The sequence below is a fragment of the Bos indicus x Bos taurus genome, chromosome 9, assembly GCF_003369695.1.
Source record: "Bos indicus x Bos taurus breed Angus x Brahman F1 hybrid chromosome 9, Bos_hybrid_MaternalHap_v2.0, whole genome shotgun sequence".
Lineage (NCBI taxonomy): Eukaryota > Metazoa > Chordata > Mammalia > Artiodactyla > Bovidae > Bos > Bos indicus x Bos taurus.
In genome coordinates this window covers 101,746,019-101,763,106 of record NC_040084.1, presented here as the reverse complement: position 1 = coordinate 101,763,106, position 17,088 = coordinate 101,746,019, and the positions used below count along the sequence as shown (strand labels likewise).

General features: G+C 54.4%; 1 protein-coding gene across 7 annotated transcripts in view; it reads left to right on the top strand.

Annotated features, from left to right (window-relative positions):
- The window catches only part of RPS6KA2 (ribosomal protein S6 kinase A2), a 336,121-nt gene that overhangs the window by 308,384 nt on the left and 10,649 nt on the right, over positions 1 to 17,088 (top strand). For all 7 annotated transcript variants that reach the window (XM_027552024.1, XM_027552026.1, XM_027552027.1 and 4 more), the window contains 3 exons: positions 11,911 to 12,000; positions 12,746 to 12,904; positions 14,377 to 14,538. In XM_027552024.1, the coding sequence (XP_027407825.1) occupies positions 11,911 to 12,000; positions 12,746 to 12,904; positions 14,377 to 14,538 (411 nt within the window). The remainder of the gene's footprint in view (positions 1 to 11,910; positions 12,001 to 12,745; positions 12,905 to 14,376; positions 14,539 to 17,088) is intronic.

Sequence of the window (17,088 nt, the reverse complement as noted above, 5' to 3'; positions counted from 1 at the left end):
CTTTCTAACTGTAGTGTTGGAAAAGACTCTTGAGAGTCCTTTGGACTTCAGGGAGATCCAACCAGTCCATCCTAAAGGAAATCAGCCCTGAATATTCTTTGGAAGGACTGATGCTGAAGCTGAAGCTCCAATATTTTGGCCACCTGATGTGAAGAACTGACTGATCTGAAAAGACCCTGATACTGAGAAAGATTGAAGGTGGGAGAAGGGGACGACAGAGGATGAGATGGTTGGATGGCATCACCCACTCAATGGACGTGAGTTTGAGCAAACTCCAAGAATTAGTGAAGGATAGGGAAGGCTGGCGTGCTGCAGTCCATGGGGTCACAAGGAGTCGGACATAACCAAGCAACTGAACAACAATAACAAAAATGTGGATGAAAGCTAAAACTTTCTGCTAAAGTCATAATCTATTTTTTGCAAAAAGCGTGACTCGTGCGCTCTCCCTCCTCGAGGGTGAGAGCTGGTCTGTCCACCACTCGCCCACTCAGCTGGCCAGGAGGCGCTTGAGGACCCAGGTCCAGCCGATGGTGTCGTGGTGATCAGGGCACCCTGGCTTATCCCAGGATGGTGCACATGACATTCCCCTGCTCTTCAAGGAGCCTCTGGGGACAGATGGAGCCTGTGCAGCAGGCAGTGGAGTGAGAGGAGTCGTTCCAGCCCCTGTGATCTCCTGAGCTCCGAGAAGATTGTTCGAAGCGATGGCTGCGATGCCTTGGCCTCATTCCGCCCCACCCCCAGCTCCCCGGCCACTTCTGGGATCAGATAATCCTTGTGTCCAGCAGGACGTCTGCCCACTGCCTCGCACCCTGAGGACAGGCTCAGCCCTGTCGGAGACACCAGCCCCAAGCATTGCACATCCTTGGTTTAACTGGGGCTGGGAATTTATGGCTTTGTGACAAATACATCTTGAATTCCTCAAACAACACAGAGTGTTTACATTGGAGGAAGACTCAGTCTGTGCATTCCGAGGGTCTGGGGTCGTCAGCCTGCCCAGTGTCTTGACCATGACGAGGAGTGGTTGACGGAAGGAAATATCGCACTATTTAAAATCCCTGAGTGGGTGGGGTTGCGGCTGCAGTGGAGGCACCCCGCATGTCGGTCTGATGTGGCTCAACGAGGAGTTTCATTTTTCCTCATTTTCGGGAGGATTTAACGGGATCTCGGACAATGCTGTTCCTATGTCCACACAAGCCGATGGGGAGAGGAGAACCAAGTCCTGCCTCGACAAGAGGACTTCAGTTTTACTTAACATGTTTCACACGCTTCGTAAGCATGCAGGGCCTTCTTAAATTCTTCCTGCGTGGCTCACTCCTCACAGGATTTCTTTAGACACTGTGTCGGGTGGCCAGCACCAGTCCTAGGGACAATGGAGGCTTCCGCTGAGCGCAGAGAAACACGTCTATTGTTCAGTGGGTGCCCGACACTGGTGCCCTTCCAGAGTGCAGCCCGACGAGGGAAGTTTCCGAAAATAAGCCCCCGCTGACAAGGGCAACGGAGTCTTTCCCCCAGCATCCCCGTATCCAGCTCTCACCAAAAAGACACTGTCTGAATTCAGCTTTGTCAGCAACTGGCTTCTAACTCCGTCCCCAAAGATTGGACCCCACGACTGGCATTTCCGGGGATTCCAGCCCCAGCTTCTTGGGCACTGAAGCCAGGAACTGTGGCTGCAGCTGATGGTGGGAGTCCGAGTGAAGTTGAAGATCCTTGAAGTCGAATCCTCGGGGTTCCCTGGACAGACTGGGCAGGTGGGCGTCGCAGGGACCGCCCTCATGGTCTCCGAGCCCCTGGTGGGTCGTGATTCCTCGGCTGGAACTTGGATTAGGCGAGGAAGGAGGGGCGCCTCCCAGCGAGACGCACGCGGCACGGTTACCCGCTGGCCGAGCGTCGGCTCCTCCATCGGGGGGCAGACGCCCCGTCTGGATTTCCTTCCGAGACGAAAGCCGGCGGGAGTCCCACGGCAGAGAGCATTTAGGACGAGCCCATCTGCTCCCAAAGCTGCCCGGCCCCACTGCGGCTCCCCGTTCTGTTCCCTCTCCAGCGTTTCCAGGTGGAACACGGCGGAAGCGTGTTGGCTCTTCTGTGCTCAGCTGACCTGACGGGCAGCAGCACCGCACTCGCTGGCGGAGGAGCCGAGAAGCTGCCTGGCTCGGCGTGTTCTCGAATGTGACGCGGTTCAGCGACTCGGCTGCGAGTGGGTCCCAGCTCCGCACTCGCCCTGTTGAACTCCGGCGACACCTCTTCAGGCCACCACGGTGTGCAGACCCCACGGTGCAGACTCTTGGACGGAGAACGGGGTTGGTTTCATTCGGAGACAATGCAGTCGTGTCCACTGTGCGGCTACTGGGAGGGGCGGGAACGTCCCCTCTGGTGCAGAGCTGCAGAAGGAGACACGGTCTCCCCGGACAGAAGGGCTGTGGGCGGAATACGCGGGCCTTGCCTGAGGCCATCACACCGGGGTGATTCTTCCCCCCGGAGGAACATGTGTGGGGCAGGAGCCGCTCCTGGCGTGTGGTGCCCAGAGGTCAGGGTGTTTCCCCGAATCCCACGCAGGACAGCACCCCCCACCAGTGCCCCAGAGACTCAACCCCACAAGGTCAGGCGAGGTTGGGAACCCTAGCCTAAAGCATAAAGATAAAGGAGTGTTGGGTAGACAAATCCGGCAGCTGATGTCTGGAGATGAAGGCGGTTTCCTTCTCTGCGGAGCCTCTGCTTGCTGTCCTGGTAGCTGGATGCCCGTGCACCACGAACACGCTTTGTGCAGGGCAGGACACCCCCTCTCTGCCCAGAGCCGGCGTCTGGGTGCGGCCCTTCTGAGGGGCCTCGGGGTCAGTTCCGAACCATCAGCCTCCAAGCTCAGAGTTCAGCGTGCAGCGGCTCTCACATTCTTGGAAATACCACTGTGTTCTGCTTTCAGTTTATGTCAGCCTTATAAATACCTACTTTTGTATGGTAAATACTCTGTCGTCACATTCACTGCAATTTTAGTTAAACTGCAGTTTCAGGTCGAGGTCTTTATACGAATGTACTGAAACCAACCCACCCAGATGTACACCCAGGAAACAAAACTGCTGGTTTGCACTTGTTCGCAGCTGCATTTCATACTCAGGTCCTGAATCAGTGAGACCACATGGAACAGCGACTCTCTCAGTGACTCTGGGAGGCAGACGAGGACAGGGGAGCCTGGCGTGCTGCAGCCCATGGGGTCGCAAAGAGCCGGACATGACCTGGCGACTGAACAAGAGTCTGGTCCCTGGGCTTGGGCCCTGCCCCCCGCTGAAGCAAACCCCACCAGGTGCCCAGGGCCCCCCGCCGGGAGAGTCTGACCTGGGAGGACACATCGCTGACCCCCCACCTCAGCTTCATCTGGTGGGGTGTCCCCCCGAGCACCTGCCTCAGGCTAGGACGGCTGGAGGGGAAGAACCACGGCGTTGTCTCAGGCATGTCGCAGTGAACAGATGTGCCCTGCTTTCTGAGACCTCGGGCGTCTGATGTGAGACTCAGGCCCACCTTTGTGTTCCCAGCCAGCCCCAGAGGCTAGTGGGAGGGGATGAAATTGTGTAAGACTTGGAAATAACACAACACACAAACTTCACAGATGCCAAAGCACCTTTCATTTAAAATAAGATTGAAATGGAATCAGTGATGAACTGCAGAAGGTAACTATGATCCAGTAGGATTCAAAGGGGAGAGGTGCATTTGGAAGGAGAAGATAATTCACATTCTTATTTCATGAGAGGTTCTGTGCTCACTTTGTACAAGTTGCATGCAGTTTTGCTTTCATTTCAGTTTCAGGCCTTTGTGGCTTGACGTGACTGGGTGCGTATTCTAGTCTGTGCCAGTTTCCACACCATCCCTGCCACCCCCAACCCCACCGCCCCCACCCACCGCCCACAGCAGTTCCCTCACTTGGTCAGTTCAGTTCAGCCGCTCAGTTGGGTCTGATTCTGCAGCCCCATGGACTGCACATGCCAGGCTTCCCTGTCCATCACCAACTCCCAGAGCTTTCTCAAACTCATGTCCATTGAGTCAGTGATGCCATCCAACCATCTCATCCTCTGCCATATCCTTCTCCTCCTGCCTTCAATCTTTCCCAGCATCAGGGTCTTTTCCAATGAGTCAGTTCTTCACATCACATGACCAAGGTATTGGAGCTCCAGCTTCAGCATCAGTCCTTCCAATGAGCATTCAGGACTGATTTCCTTTAGGATAGACTGGTTGGATCTCCTTCCTGTCCAAGAGACTCTCAAGAGTCTTCTCCAACACCACAGTTCAGAAGTATCAATTCTTCACTGCTCAGCTTTCTTTAGAGTCCAACTCTCACATCTATACATGACCACTGGAAAAACCATAGCCTTGACTAGATGGACCTTTGTTGGCAAAGTAATGTCTCTGCTTTTGAATATGCTATCTACGTTGGTCATAACTTTCCTTTCAGGGAGTAAGCGTCTTTTAATTTCATGGCTGCAATCACCATCTGCAGTGATTTTGGAGCCCAAGAAAATAAAGTCAACCACTGTTTCCCTTGTTTCCCCATATATTTGCCATGAAGTGATGGGACCACATTCCATGATCCTCATTTTCTGAATGTTGAGCTTTAAGCCAACTTTTTCACTCTCCTCTTTCACTTTCTTCAAGAGGCTTTTTAGTTCCTCTTCACTTTCTGCCATAAGGGTGGTGTCATCTGCGTATCTGAGGTTATAGATATTTCTCCCGGCAGTCTTGATCCCAGCTTGTGCTTCCTCCAGCCCAGCGTTTCTCATGATGTACTCTTCGTATAAGTTAAATAAGCAGGGTGACAATATACAGCCTTGATGTACTCCTTTTCCTATTTGGAACCAGTCCGTTGTTCCATGTCTAGTTCTAACTGTTCTTCTTGACCTGCATACAGATTTCTCAAGAGACAGATCAGGTGGTCTTGTATTCCCATCTCTTGAAGAATTTTCCATAGTTTGTTGTGATCCACACAGTCAAAGACTTTGGCATAGTCAATAGAGCAGAAATAGATGTTTTTCTGGAACTCTCTTGCTTTTTTGATGATCCAACAGATGTTGGCAATTTGATCTCTGGTTCCTCTGCCTTTTCTAAAACCAGCTTGAACATCTGAAAGTTCTCAGTTCACGTACTATGGAAGCCTAGCCTGGAGCATTTTGAGCATTAATTTGCTAGTGTGTGAGATGAGTGCAATTTTGTGGTAGTTTGAGCATTCTTTGGCATTGTCTTTCTTTGGGATTGGAATGAAAACGGACCTTTTCCTGTCCTGTGGCCACTGCTGAGTTTTCCATATTTGCTGGCATATTGAGTGCAGCACTTTCACAGCATCATCTTTTAGGACTTGAAATAGCTCAATGGGAATTCCATCACCTCCACTAGCTTTGTTCATAGTGATGCTTCCTAAGGCCCACTTGACTTCACATTCCAGGATGTCTGGCTCTAGGTGAATGATCACACCATCATGGTTATCTGGGTTGTGAAGATCTTTTTGTATAGTTCTGTGTATTCTTGCCACCTCTTCTTAGTCTCTTCTGCTTCTGTTAGGTCCATACCCTATCTTTCCTTTATTGTGCCCATCTTTGCATGATATGTTCCCTCGGTATCTCTAATTTTCTTGAAGAGACCTCTAGTCTTTCCCATTCTGTTGTTTTCCTCGATTTCTTTGCACTGATCACTGAGGAAGGTGTTCTTATCTCTCCTTGCTATTCTTTGGAACTCTGCATTCAGATGAGTATATCTTTCCTTTTCTCCCTTGCCTTTTGCTTCTCTTCTTTTCTCAGCTATTTGTAAGGCCTCCTCAGACAGCCATTTTGCTTTTTTGCATTTCTTTCTCTTAGGAATGGTTTTCATGAACACCTCCTAAACAATATCAAGAACCTCTATCCATAGTTCTTCAGGCACTCTGTCTATCAGATCTAATCCCTTGAATCTATTTGTCACTTCCATGGTATAATCATAAGGAATTTGATTTAGGTCTTACCTAAATGGTCTAGCTGTTTTCCCTACTGTCTTTAATTTAAGTCTGAATTTGGCCATAAGGTGTTCATGATCTGAGCCACAGTCAGCTCCCAGTCTTGTTTTTGCTGACTATATAGAGCTTCTCCATCTTTGGCTGCAAAGAATATAATCAGTCTAATTTCGGTGTTGACCATCTGGTGATGTCCATGTGTAGAGTCTTCTCTTCTATTGTTGGAAGAGGGTGTTTGCTATGACCAGTGCGTTCTGTTGGCAAAACTTTGTTAGCCTTTGTCCTCCAAGGTCAAACTTGCCTGTTGCTCCAGGTATCTTTTGACTTCCTACTTTTGCATTCCAGACCCCTATGATGAAAAGGACATCTTTTTTTCGTGTTAGTTCTAGAAGATAGTGTAGGTCTTCAAGGAACCATTCAACTTCAGCTTCTTCAGCGTTACTGGTTGGGGCATAGACTTGGATTACCATGATATTGAATGGTTTGCCTTGGAAATGAACAGAGATCATTCTGTCATTTTTGAGATTGCATCCAAGTACTGTATTTCAGACTCTTTTGTTGACTATGATGGCTACTCCATTTCTTCTAATAGATTCTTGCCCACAGTCGTAGATATAATGATCATTGGAGTTAAATTCACCCACTCCAGTCCATTTTAGTTCACTGATTCCTAAAATGTCGACGTTCACTCTTGCCATCTCCTGTTTGACCACTTCCAATTTGCCTTGATTCTTGGACCTAACATTCCAGGTTCCTAGGCAATATTGCTCTTTACAGCATCGGACCTTGCTTCCATCACCAGTCACATTCACAGCTGGGTGTTGTTTTTCTTTGGCTCCATCCCTTCATTCTTTCTGGAGTTATTTCTCCACTGATCTCCAGTAGCATATTGGGCACCTACCCTCCTGGGGAGTTCATCTTTCAGTGTCCTATCTTTTTACCTTTTCATACTGTTCATGGGGTTCTCAAGGTAAGAATGCTGAAGTGGTTTGCCATTCCCTTCTCCAGTGGACCATGTTTTGTCAGAACTCTCCACCGTGACCCGCCTGTCTTGCGTGGCCCTCCATGGCATGGCTCATAGTTTCACTGATTTAGACCAGGCTGTGGTCCATGTGATCAGTTTGGTTAGTCTTCTGTGATTGTGGTTTTCATTCTGTCTGCCCTCTGATGGATAAGGATCAGAGCTTGTGGAAGCTTCCTGATGGGAAGGACTGGTTGTGGAGGAATCTGGGTCTTGTTCTCACTCAGGTGGAACCCGGATCCTTGCAGTGGCCAGCAGGCCCACACTGCCCTGTTCCTGGAGCTCCTCCGGCCCCTCCTCACCCCATCCTTAGCCCACTCCCACGGGGGCAGCGCCCCTCCCTGAACCCAGAACCCTGCTCCCAGCACTGGGCGTCAGTCTCTCTGATCACGGTGTGGTCCCCGCCTGTCCCTGTCCTCCCGACCTGCAGTGCATGTTTCAGGGCTCTTAGAACCCAGCGTGCTTCCCAGCTCGCTTCCTATCTACACCCCGTCATGATGCTTGGTGGTAGCAAGGACAGATGGTGCTAAAGAAAAGTCCCAGAAGTTTCCTGGTGGCCCAGTGGTGGGGACTCTGCTTTCACTCTTGGGGCCTGGGTGCAACCCTTTGTCAAGGAGCTAAGATTCCACAAGCCGCGTGGTGTGACCGAAAGGGGGAGAGAGAGAGAGATAGCAATCAGGGGCTTTTCTTCAAATTCAGAATCACTGCATCCCTTCCTCTGGCTTGTTTATTGTCAGAGGGGCAGGACGCCTGGCCCACCCAACACTTCCTGTCTCTAGATCGCATTTCCTTCTGCACGCGTCTCCTTACTGAACCCCTCTGTTCAGTAACCAGGTACTTTTATTCATGTTTTACGATTTTGTATTAACTCTTTTTCTCAGGCAGACACAGTGCTAGGTTCCTGGCAAAAGCAAACCTGTTCTCGGGAAACTCACAGTCCAGCCAGGTAGGGCTTTACTGATCACAGAACCAGAGCCCAGAGCCAAAGGGGGATATCGCTGATGAATCGAAAACTAAGGGAGCCCTCTGTGGCTGCAGACTCTCCGGTTGGTCTGTTTCCTCTGCAGACACACAGACACAGGCTCCTCTCACCCAAGGCGCCGCTCGCCCGTTTCCTTGTGTGTCTGCGAGGCTCACGCAGGTCTGAGTGGACGTCAGCAGCCATGGCCACGTTGTCCTGAAGGGCAGCACAGCTGGGAGTCCTTTCAGGAGCAGATTCGTGTGTTCTTAAAATAGCAATGGAGTCAGGTAAAAATAAAGCGCCATCCTTGAAACTGTGCCGGAGTCAGCGTCTCCCAATTTGTAATTCTAGTGAAGTGTGGCCGACACACTCAGGGCTGAAGCTGGGCTGACTGTCCACCCCATTTGTATTCACAACAGACTGCTGACAATTACACCGCGTTTCTGGGCTCATTTTCATGCTGCGTATGTAATTTGTCAACCAGAAAAGCAGTGGAATTAAGACAGATGGCTGACGTGAATAGAGCTTATTTTTAGAAGGAGAATTGATTGGCATGGAAATTTAATTTTTTCTGGCAGGAAAACTTGGAGCCCTTTCTCTGTGTCATTTGTTTAAGTTAATTGAACAAGAGAAGGTATCTGTTCAATTTTACAAGGGACTCCATGCTCTGCTAGTCTCGTTTCAAATATGGTATAAATCCTCTCGACAAGTCAGAGGAAACACTCCACCTCGGGAGGGAGTGTGGCGGGCCTGGGCGTTCTGCCCCCGCCGTCTTGTGCACCTTGAAGCCCTGTGTTATTCAGCGTCTGGGAGGGGAGCCCATGCCGAACAGAGGTGAGGAAGAGGAAGATGGGGAATGCAGAGACCGAAAGGAAGAGGAACAAGCATGTGGATGTTGGAACGTCTGGACCAGTCTCGTCCCCGCCTTCAGCCGGCAGGAGTAAGACGTGCTGATACCTACCTGTGCGCTTCACCTGCTAAGGAGAATCCTGTCCTCTGCCTCCTTTGCTGGGGCTGGACTCGCTTCGTGGGCTGTGGAAGCGTACAGCTGCTCAGACAGCAGCTCCTGGACAGTCTGGTTTGCCAGCCTCGCTGGGCGCTGACCGCCGGGTGGCATCAGTCAGGATCAGGACTCTGGGTCTGAACAGAACTCGCCGCTGCGTGCTGGCCCCCCATCGCCCAGACTGGGTGGGAGGCAGCAGCCGGCAGGGCAGGTGCGGGAGCCTGAGCCCACCTCCACTCCCCGGGGACCCCCTTCCGGGCATTGCCCACTCCCCAACTCCAGGCCCACTAGGGACCCCACCACGGTGCCCTGCCCGCCCCCTGGCTTCCGGTCAGTCCCACCTGGGGAGACACCCCAGGAGGGAGGAGGGCAGCGTGCCCAGGCCTGGGGGGCCCGTCCATGCAGCTGCCAGCTCTGGTCCCGTGACGGCTCCCCTCACCCTGCCCCGTGCCTTCGGTGTGGTAAAAAAGTTTCTTCTTTCTTGTTCATCCTGCGTCCTGTTCCATCGTGATTTGTCTGTCTAGTCAAAGCTATGGTTTTTCCAGTAGTCATGTATCAGTGTGAGAGCTGGACCATAAAGAAGACTGAGCACTGAAGAACTGGTGCTTTTGAACGGTGGTGTTGGAGAAGACTCTTGAGAGTCCCTTGCACTGCAAGGAGACCAACCAGTCCATCCTAAAGGAGATCGGTCCTGGGTGTTCATTGGAAGGATTGATGCTGAAGCTGAAACTCAAATACTTTGGCCACCTGATGCGAAGAGCTGACTCATTGGAAAAGCCCCTGATGCTGGGAAAGATTGAAGGCAGGAGGAGAAGGGGCCGACAGAGGTTGAGATGGTTGGATAGCACCACCGACTCAATAGGCATGAGTTTGAGCAAGCTCTGTGAGTTGGTGATGGACAGGGAAGCCAGGTGTACTGCAGTCCATGGGGTCGCAAAGAGATGGACATGACTTTGTGACTGAACAACAACAAAAATCCTAAAGTTTTATTTGAAAAAAAAAAAAGAATATACTGTTAACTTTTTAAAAAAACCACCACTAATGATTTTAATCTTCTCAAGTTGCAAAGGGGTCACAGGCCAGGAACTGCATGGCCGGCAGGCAGCTGGGGCAGAAAGGGTCCTAGAACCTTGCTGGCCAGCGTGGGACCCACGCAGCATAAAGACCACACCGCGGGCAGCTAAGCATCCTCATGTTAAGGCTTCCCCTTCACCAGCTGCTGAAGGAGCCTTTACGACGTCTCCTCTAGACGGACGCTCTGTGTGTTGACTTCCTTCAGTAACAGAAGTCACCCTGGTGTCTGAGCTAGAACCTCAGTAACAGGAGGAGGAAGGTGCTGGGTCAAGAAAGGATGCGTGACGTTTCACTTGATGCTGAATCCCAGTGTGCCGTGGGGCTCACGGTCCCGGTGTGATGTCAGCAGGGCCTGGCGGCGGGTTTAAAACTGAGCCAGGGAGAAGCACAGACTCCGCGACCATCTTCCTCGGCAGTTAAGGAGCAGCGGGGTGGGGGCTGGCAGAGCACTCACTCTGGGTCCTCCTCCACCCCCCCGGGCGTTTTGCTCACCTGAAAAAGAGAGTGAGTTTATGCTGAGCTCTGCTTGGAGCCTTGGATGCGATGGGGAGTGAAAGCGAGTTTTCCTCCCTCTGAAATGCGTGTCCTCCCCGTGGCGAATGTTTTGAAATTGGGTGAAGCTGATGCACATGGAAGAGCACTGCTTCTGAGTGTCGAATCCCACCAGGTGCTGTAGACTTTGCGTGCTCGGGGCCCCCTCCCCAGCCCGCTCCATCCCCACAGAAAGCAGGACCAGGGCGCAGGAAGCTGCCTCCGGAGGAGCCCGTGGTAATCCACTGACAGTGACAAGGCATGAATAAACGCCTGCCTGGATCAAGGTCGGCGTTCATCCATGACACCTGTGCTTGGAAGCTGGAAAAGGAAATGGCAACCCACTCCAGTATTCTTGCCTGGAGAATCCTGTGGACGGAGGAGCCTGGTGGGCTGCTGTCCATAGGGTCGCACAGAGTCGGACACGACTGAAGTAAATTAGCGTGCATCTATGCATGCTTGGAGAAGGAAATGGCACCCCACTCCAGTGTTCTTGCCTGGAGAATCCCAGGGACGGGGGAGCCTGGTGGGCTGCAGTCCCTGGGGTCGCTAAGAGTCGGGCACGACTGAGCAACTTCACTTTCACTTTTCACTTTCATGCATTAGAGAAGGACATGGCAACCCACTCCAGTGTTCTTGCCTGGAGAACCCCAGGGACGGGGGAGCCTGGTGGGCTGCCGTCTATGGGCTCACACAGAGTCAGTCACGACTGAAGGGACTTAGCAGCAGCAGCAGTGGTTGGAAGCCATCTGTCTTCACGGAGGAAAGGATATTTCTGCCATCCTAAGACCTGGGCTACACTTGCCAGGAAGAGGAGGGAGGTTAGAAGCCTGAAGGAGCATCCGTTCAGATGAGCCATGGCACAGCCTCAGCGCCACATCAACCCAACATCTCTCTGTCAGAACCGCACTGGGTCTCCCCCGGTGTCTCCCGGTCCAAACCATGCTGGGTCTCCCTTTGTGCCTGGTGTGTAGCTTCCCAAGGAGGCAAGAGACACACAGCAGCTGGAGGCCCGCTTTGGACAGAGAGTTGGCACAGCCCTGCCCCTCCCAGAGCCTGACGAGTGTAGAAAAAAGCACCTTCTGCTTTTGGGGTGCCTGTGTGAGCTCCCCAAACTCACCCTTCTTCATCGAGCTGTGTAACGGCTTAAAATTTAATGTCTGGAGGCGAGTGCCCTCTTTTTTTTTTAATGTCAGTCTGTTGCTCACTAGGAAAGAAAGGATGGCCATGCGTTTCTGGGCAGTGTTGGGTTATCTTGGCTGAGCTCAAGCTGGAGACGGGGAGGGGGAGGGCGCAGAAGGGGTCCCAGCCGCCGGCGCCCGCTGGACGCCGAATGTCACACACCCTGTCTGTTTCAGATCATCGACAAGAGTAAAAGGGACCCCTCGGAGGAGATCGAGATTCTCCTGCGGTACGGCCAGCACCCCAACATCATCACCCTCAAAGACGTAAGTGCCCTCGGGCGGCGCCGCTGTCGCCGAGCTGTGCCTGTGCCCCGCCCCCGGAAGCCCTGTAGACGCAGACCCTCGGGGTCACCCGGCAGCTGGGGGCCCGACCTGCCTGGCCATTCATCGAGTCCCATTGACGGCCCCCCACATCCTCCCGGATCCCCGTAACGGGGCGTGCCGTGGGGGAGGGGAGAGAGAGCCCGCGAGGGTTCTAACCCGGCCGTACTGTCTCTCACCGTCGTGGAGAGCGTGGAGCCCGTGAAGCCGGGCTTCAGCTCTGAGGCTCCAGATCTGCGGCCCCGGCCAGCGTCCCTCTGTCCGTGCTGAGTGATGCGGGGTCCTTGTCCCTGGAAGAAGGACAGGGAGGGGGTGACCCGGCGCACTGGAGCCAGTCGAGTGCTCCAGGCAGCGTCCATCCCGGCCGGGGAGTCAGAACGGGGAGCGCGCTGGCCTCCTCTCCGCCCCTGCCCTCCACCCCAGCCTGACCCCAGGGTCGTCAACCCGAACCTCAAGATACCAGGACCCGCCCGTCGGCCTCCCCAGGGCCCTGTGAAGGCCCGCGTAAGAGGCCTTCCTGACGCGGGCTCAGTTCTGAGGACAGGCCTATGTGAACAAAGCTTAAAGGGAAGCCCCGGCCCCAGCCCCCGGGCGGCGCCGCCGGCCTGCCCCCTGTTCCTCCGGCGCGGCGCCCCTGTGCCCCCCCGGGGGGTCCCTGAGCCGGGCGCGCGCTCTCGCCCCCCACCAGGTCTACGACGACGGGAAGTTTGTGTACCTGGTGACCGAGCTGATGCGCGGCGGCGAGCTGCTGGACCGCATCCTGCGGCAGCGGTACTTCTCGGAGCGGGAGGCCAGCGCAGTGCTGTGCACCATCACCAAGACCATGGACTACCTCCACTCGCAGGGGGTAAGGCGCCCCCGGGGCGGGCCGCGGGAGGCGCGGGAAGCCGGCTCCCCCAGGCCGCCGGCTCCCCCAGGCCGCCGGCTCAGCACTTGGGAACCAGGCGTCCCCGCCTTCCTCCCCAACCCCAGCCGTTCCTCATGGGCCTGCGTGATTTCAGACACACACAGCCTGCATCCAGGAGCTCGGTCAGGAGATTTAAATTCACTGGGACCGATTATAGTGAAAACGTACTTCGGACTTGATGGTGGGGTGCTCGTCACTGTCCCATCCCCACTGCCCAGGAGGCCGGTGATGAAATGACCGTGAGAGGCAAGATTGCAGCCCTCACCGGCGTCCAGCACGGCTCTGAGCCCTCGTCTGGTCAGTTCTAGGCTCCAGATCAGACCCATTTCACAGAGGAGGAGACTGGAGCACAGAAGGGTTGAGGGTCTGGCCCAAAGCTGCACGAAAAGCCGGTTCCCTCCCAGCACCGTGCCTCCAGGCCCGTCCCCCTCCCCAGCCCCAGATTCCCTGCCTGGTCAGCAACCCCCGGGAGGCCTGCAGTGTTCCTCAGCCAGCCGCACACATGTGCCCTCTGAACAGGGCGCTCCTCTGGGCCCACACGGCGGTCGCTGGTTCTGGGATTAGTAAACCCTTCCCAGGACAGTCAGACTCCAGAGGTGGCCCTTCAGAGGGTGGTTTGGCAGACTGGCCTCCATTGCAAGAGGGGAGCTGGCACCGGGGTCTTTAGTCTCCCGGCCTCGCAGCCTCTGAAGCCCCACCGGCCGCCTGCCAAAGCCTTTTTTCATCTGCCTCCCCCGTCCTCTGTCTGGGCGTGAGCAGGACAATGGAGACACGTGGGCCCCACGTGGGCTGCGGGCACGCCACGAATTCTCACAATGGGCCTCTGTCCCCTTCAGAAGAAGCTGCTCTGTGCCCTGAAGAGCTGAGCAGCCTCTGTGCTTTGAGGTGCCGCTGGCTCTGTCCCTGGTGCTCAGAGCGCCCGGCCGCTCCCCGGGCACAGATGCAGCCTCGGGTTTCTGCCCACTGGCCGTGAGCACAGGATGGAGGCTCCTTGTCTGCACACCCACTGGGGTGCCCGGCACCTGCCCACGCTGGAACGTGGCCGCACACGGCCGGCCTGTATCCTCAGAAATCCACATTCCTGAGCACCAGCGGCGTCCCCGAGTGATGGCCCCAAGGGGCCCCCCTGATCCTGGATGGCTGCCTACTTATTTATTCATCCAAACACTCGCCATCTGAGGGGCTGGGGCGGTTGTTTGGTCCTTGGTTTTGAGCATCCGTGTAAGAGAAAGAGGAGGGGGAAGGACCCACAGAGTTTGTAGCATCCCAGCCAATGGCTTCTGCCAGACCCACCCAGGGTAAACGGCTCCAAATGAGCGCTTATCTCACGAGGGGACCCCCTTCCCCCCCAGCTTCTCGCCCCTGCTCCATCCTGGCCCCCGAGTTAGGCGTGGCTCCTCCTGCTTCTCCAGGTTGTTCACCGGGACCTAAAGCCGAGCAATATCCTGTATGTGGACGAGTCTGGAAACCCCGAATCCATCCGCATCTGTGACTTCGGGTTTGCCAAGCAGCTGCGAGCCGAGAACGGGTTGCTTATGACCCCCTGCTACACGGCCAACTTCGTGGCCCCGGAGGTGAGAGGACCTCTGGGCCGGCGGGGGTCGGCCCTCGGCCGCTGCCAGAGCGGCCGCCCACGTGGGCCGCTGGAGTGGGCAGGGGCGCCAGCCGGCAGGAAAGGGAAGCTTCGGTCTGTTGGGTCAGCCGCTGATCGTGCTCAGACATTGCTATTTTAACATTTTCATTTCCTATTTGTAAAACCTGTAATGTGGAATTGTCGTTGTGCTATAGACAATTTTGACCAAATGTGCTTACTTGTTAAGACTTGCAGTGAGAAGTGGGCATCTCAGGTCACCCCAGTGGTAAAGAACCCATCTGCCCATGCGGGAGGCATAGAAGACCTGGGTTCCATCGCTGGGTCCGGAAGCTCCCCTGGAGGAGGAAATGGCAACCCATTCCAGGATTCTCACCTGGAGAATCCCATGGATGGAGGAGCCCAGCGGGCTACAGTCCATGGGGTCACCAAGTCGGACACGACCGAAGCAACTTAGCACACACGCACACAGAGTGAGAACTAATGCGTCGTCTCTCCTCAACTGGGAGGGGAGCCACTGGGTCACCTGGGATCAGAAATCCCCCCGCAGCTGCACTGGGAGAGCGCGCGCGTGTGCACAGACCTTGCGCCAGAATTCCCACTCCAGACTGTCTTCCACGACAGGCGCGCTAGGGGGCGTGGGGTAGAATGTCATGGTTCTGCGGAGATTTGGGGATAAGGACCCGCGTGGATCCTGAGGGCCCTCCTCCGCCCTCAGCTCGGGGCCTCAGAGAACCCCAGCAGCGCATCTTATAAGCACATTTCCCCTTTGCACGCTGCCGGGGGTCGTGCCCCGTAGGTCCTGGAGTCCCTGATGCGTTCGTTTATGAAGAAAAATCCAGCTTCTTGCTCTTTAGGAAACAGCCAAACCAGGGGCGCTGGCGAGAGCAGGACTAGTGCAGAGGAGGCTGACGATGCTGGGGAGTGAGGGGGTGGGGGTGGGGGGCGTCAGGAATGGAAACAAACCTCAGGTTCCGTGTGGATCCAGGTTGCAGGTGAAGCTGCCCCAGAGCGGTTCTAGCCGCACGGTGGCGGGTACCGCGCGTCCTAAGAGGGCCATGCTGACACCTAGTGGTCAGGCTGTGAACTGTCCGAGAGGCGGTGCGGGCAGGGTCTGCAAGCTGAGCCCGGGGCAGTGGTCCCCGAGGAGATGTCTGCGTGCCTGCCAGGATAGGGATGGACGCGAAGCCTGGGCTGGCCTGTGGGGCCGGTATTAGACTGTCCAGATGATACCTGCAGCCCCTTTAAAAACAATCTGGCTCTATTTTGATCAACATTACTGCGTTATTTGGTCGGTGCTAATAATATTAATGGTTTTAGTGATCATAGACTGCCTTACACTGATCTGTTACTTTACCATTTGCCAAGCACTTTACCAATATTTTTTGCTTTTATCCTCATATGCCATATGGAATGGATGGGGTAGATACTATTAGCCACATTTCACAGATTCAAAACAAAAAAAGAGAAACTGCCTCCATGGAAGGGACGTTGAAGATACTCAGCTAGTGGAGATGAGAAGAGCTGAACACCGACCCCTGGGCGTGTCCACACACCTCGGTGACCTACCTACGGTGCTGGAGGCACCGTGCCCCAAGTACGGAGAACCTGGCCCTTGTGTCTAAGGAAATTGTACACAGCTCTCCTGACGCCACATTCAGCATAAAACCAATGACCTGCAGTTTCCAGGAGCATCTGTGCTCTTTCTTTATTGTTATTCTCAACTGTGAGCATAGCAGAGGATTGCTGTCTTCTGAACTGGGTGATCCTGAGACACATGAAAATTCTCCCATCCTAACTAGTCCTCAGAAAGTCGAACACAGACTTACCCAGTGACCAAGCAATTCCACTTCTGGGTGTAAACCCAAGAGTTGAAAGCAAAGGTAGGAATGGAAATCTGTCTGTGTGCTGACAGCAGTGTTATTCACAGCAGCCAGAAGGTGGAGACACGCAAGAGCCCATCGATGGAAGAACGGCTGAGCGGGATGTTAGCCAGCCTTTACAAGCCGGGAGGGCTTCCCAGTGTCCATCGATGGAAGAACGGCTGAGCGGGATGTTAGTCAGCCTTTACAAGCCGGGAGGGCTTCCCAGTGTCCATTGATGAAGAATGGCTGAGCGGGATGTTAGTCAGCCTTTAAAAGCAGGGAGGGCTTCCCAGTGTCCATTGATGAAGAATGGCTGAGCAGGATGTTAGTCAGCCTTTACAAGCCGGGAGGGCTTCCCAGTGTCCATTAATGAAGAATGGCTGAGCGGGATGTTAGCCAGCCTTTACAAGCCGGGAGGGCTTCCCAGTGTCCATCCATGGAAGAACGGCTGAGCGGGATGTTAGCCAGCCTTTACAAGCAGGGAGGGCTTCCCAGTGTCCATCCATGGAAGAACGGCTGAGCGGGATGTTAGTCAGCCTTTACAAGCCGGGAGGGCTTCCTAGTGTCCATTGATGAAGAATGGCTGAGCGGGATGTTAGCCAGCCTTTACAAGCCGGGAGGGCTTCCCAGTGTCCATTGATGAAGAATGGCTGAGCGGGATGTTAGTC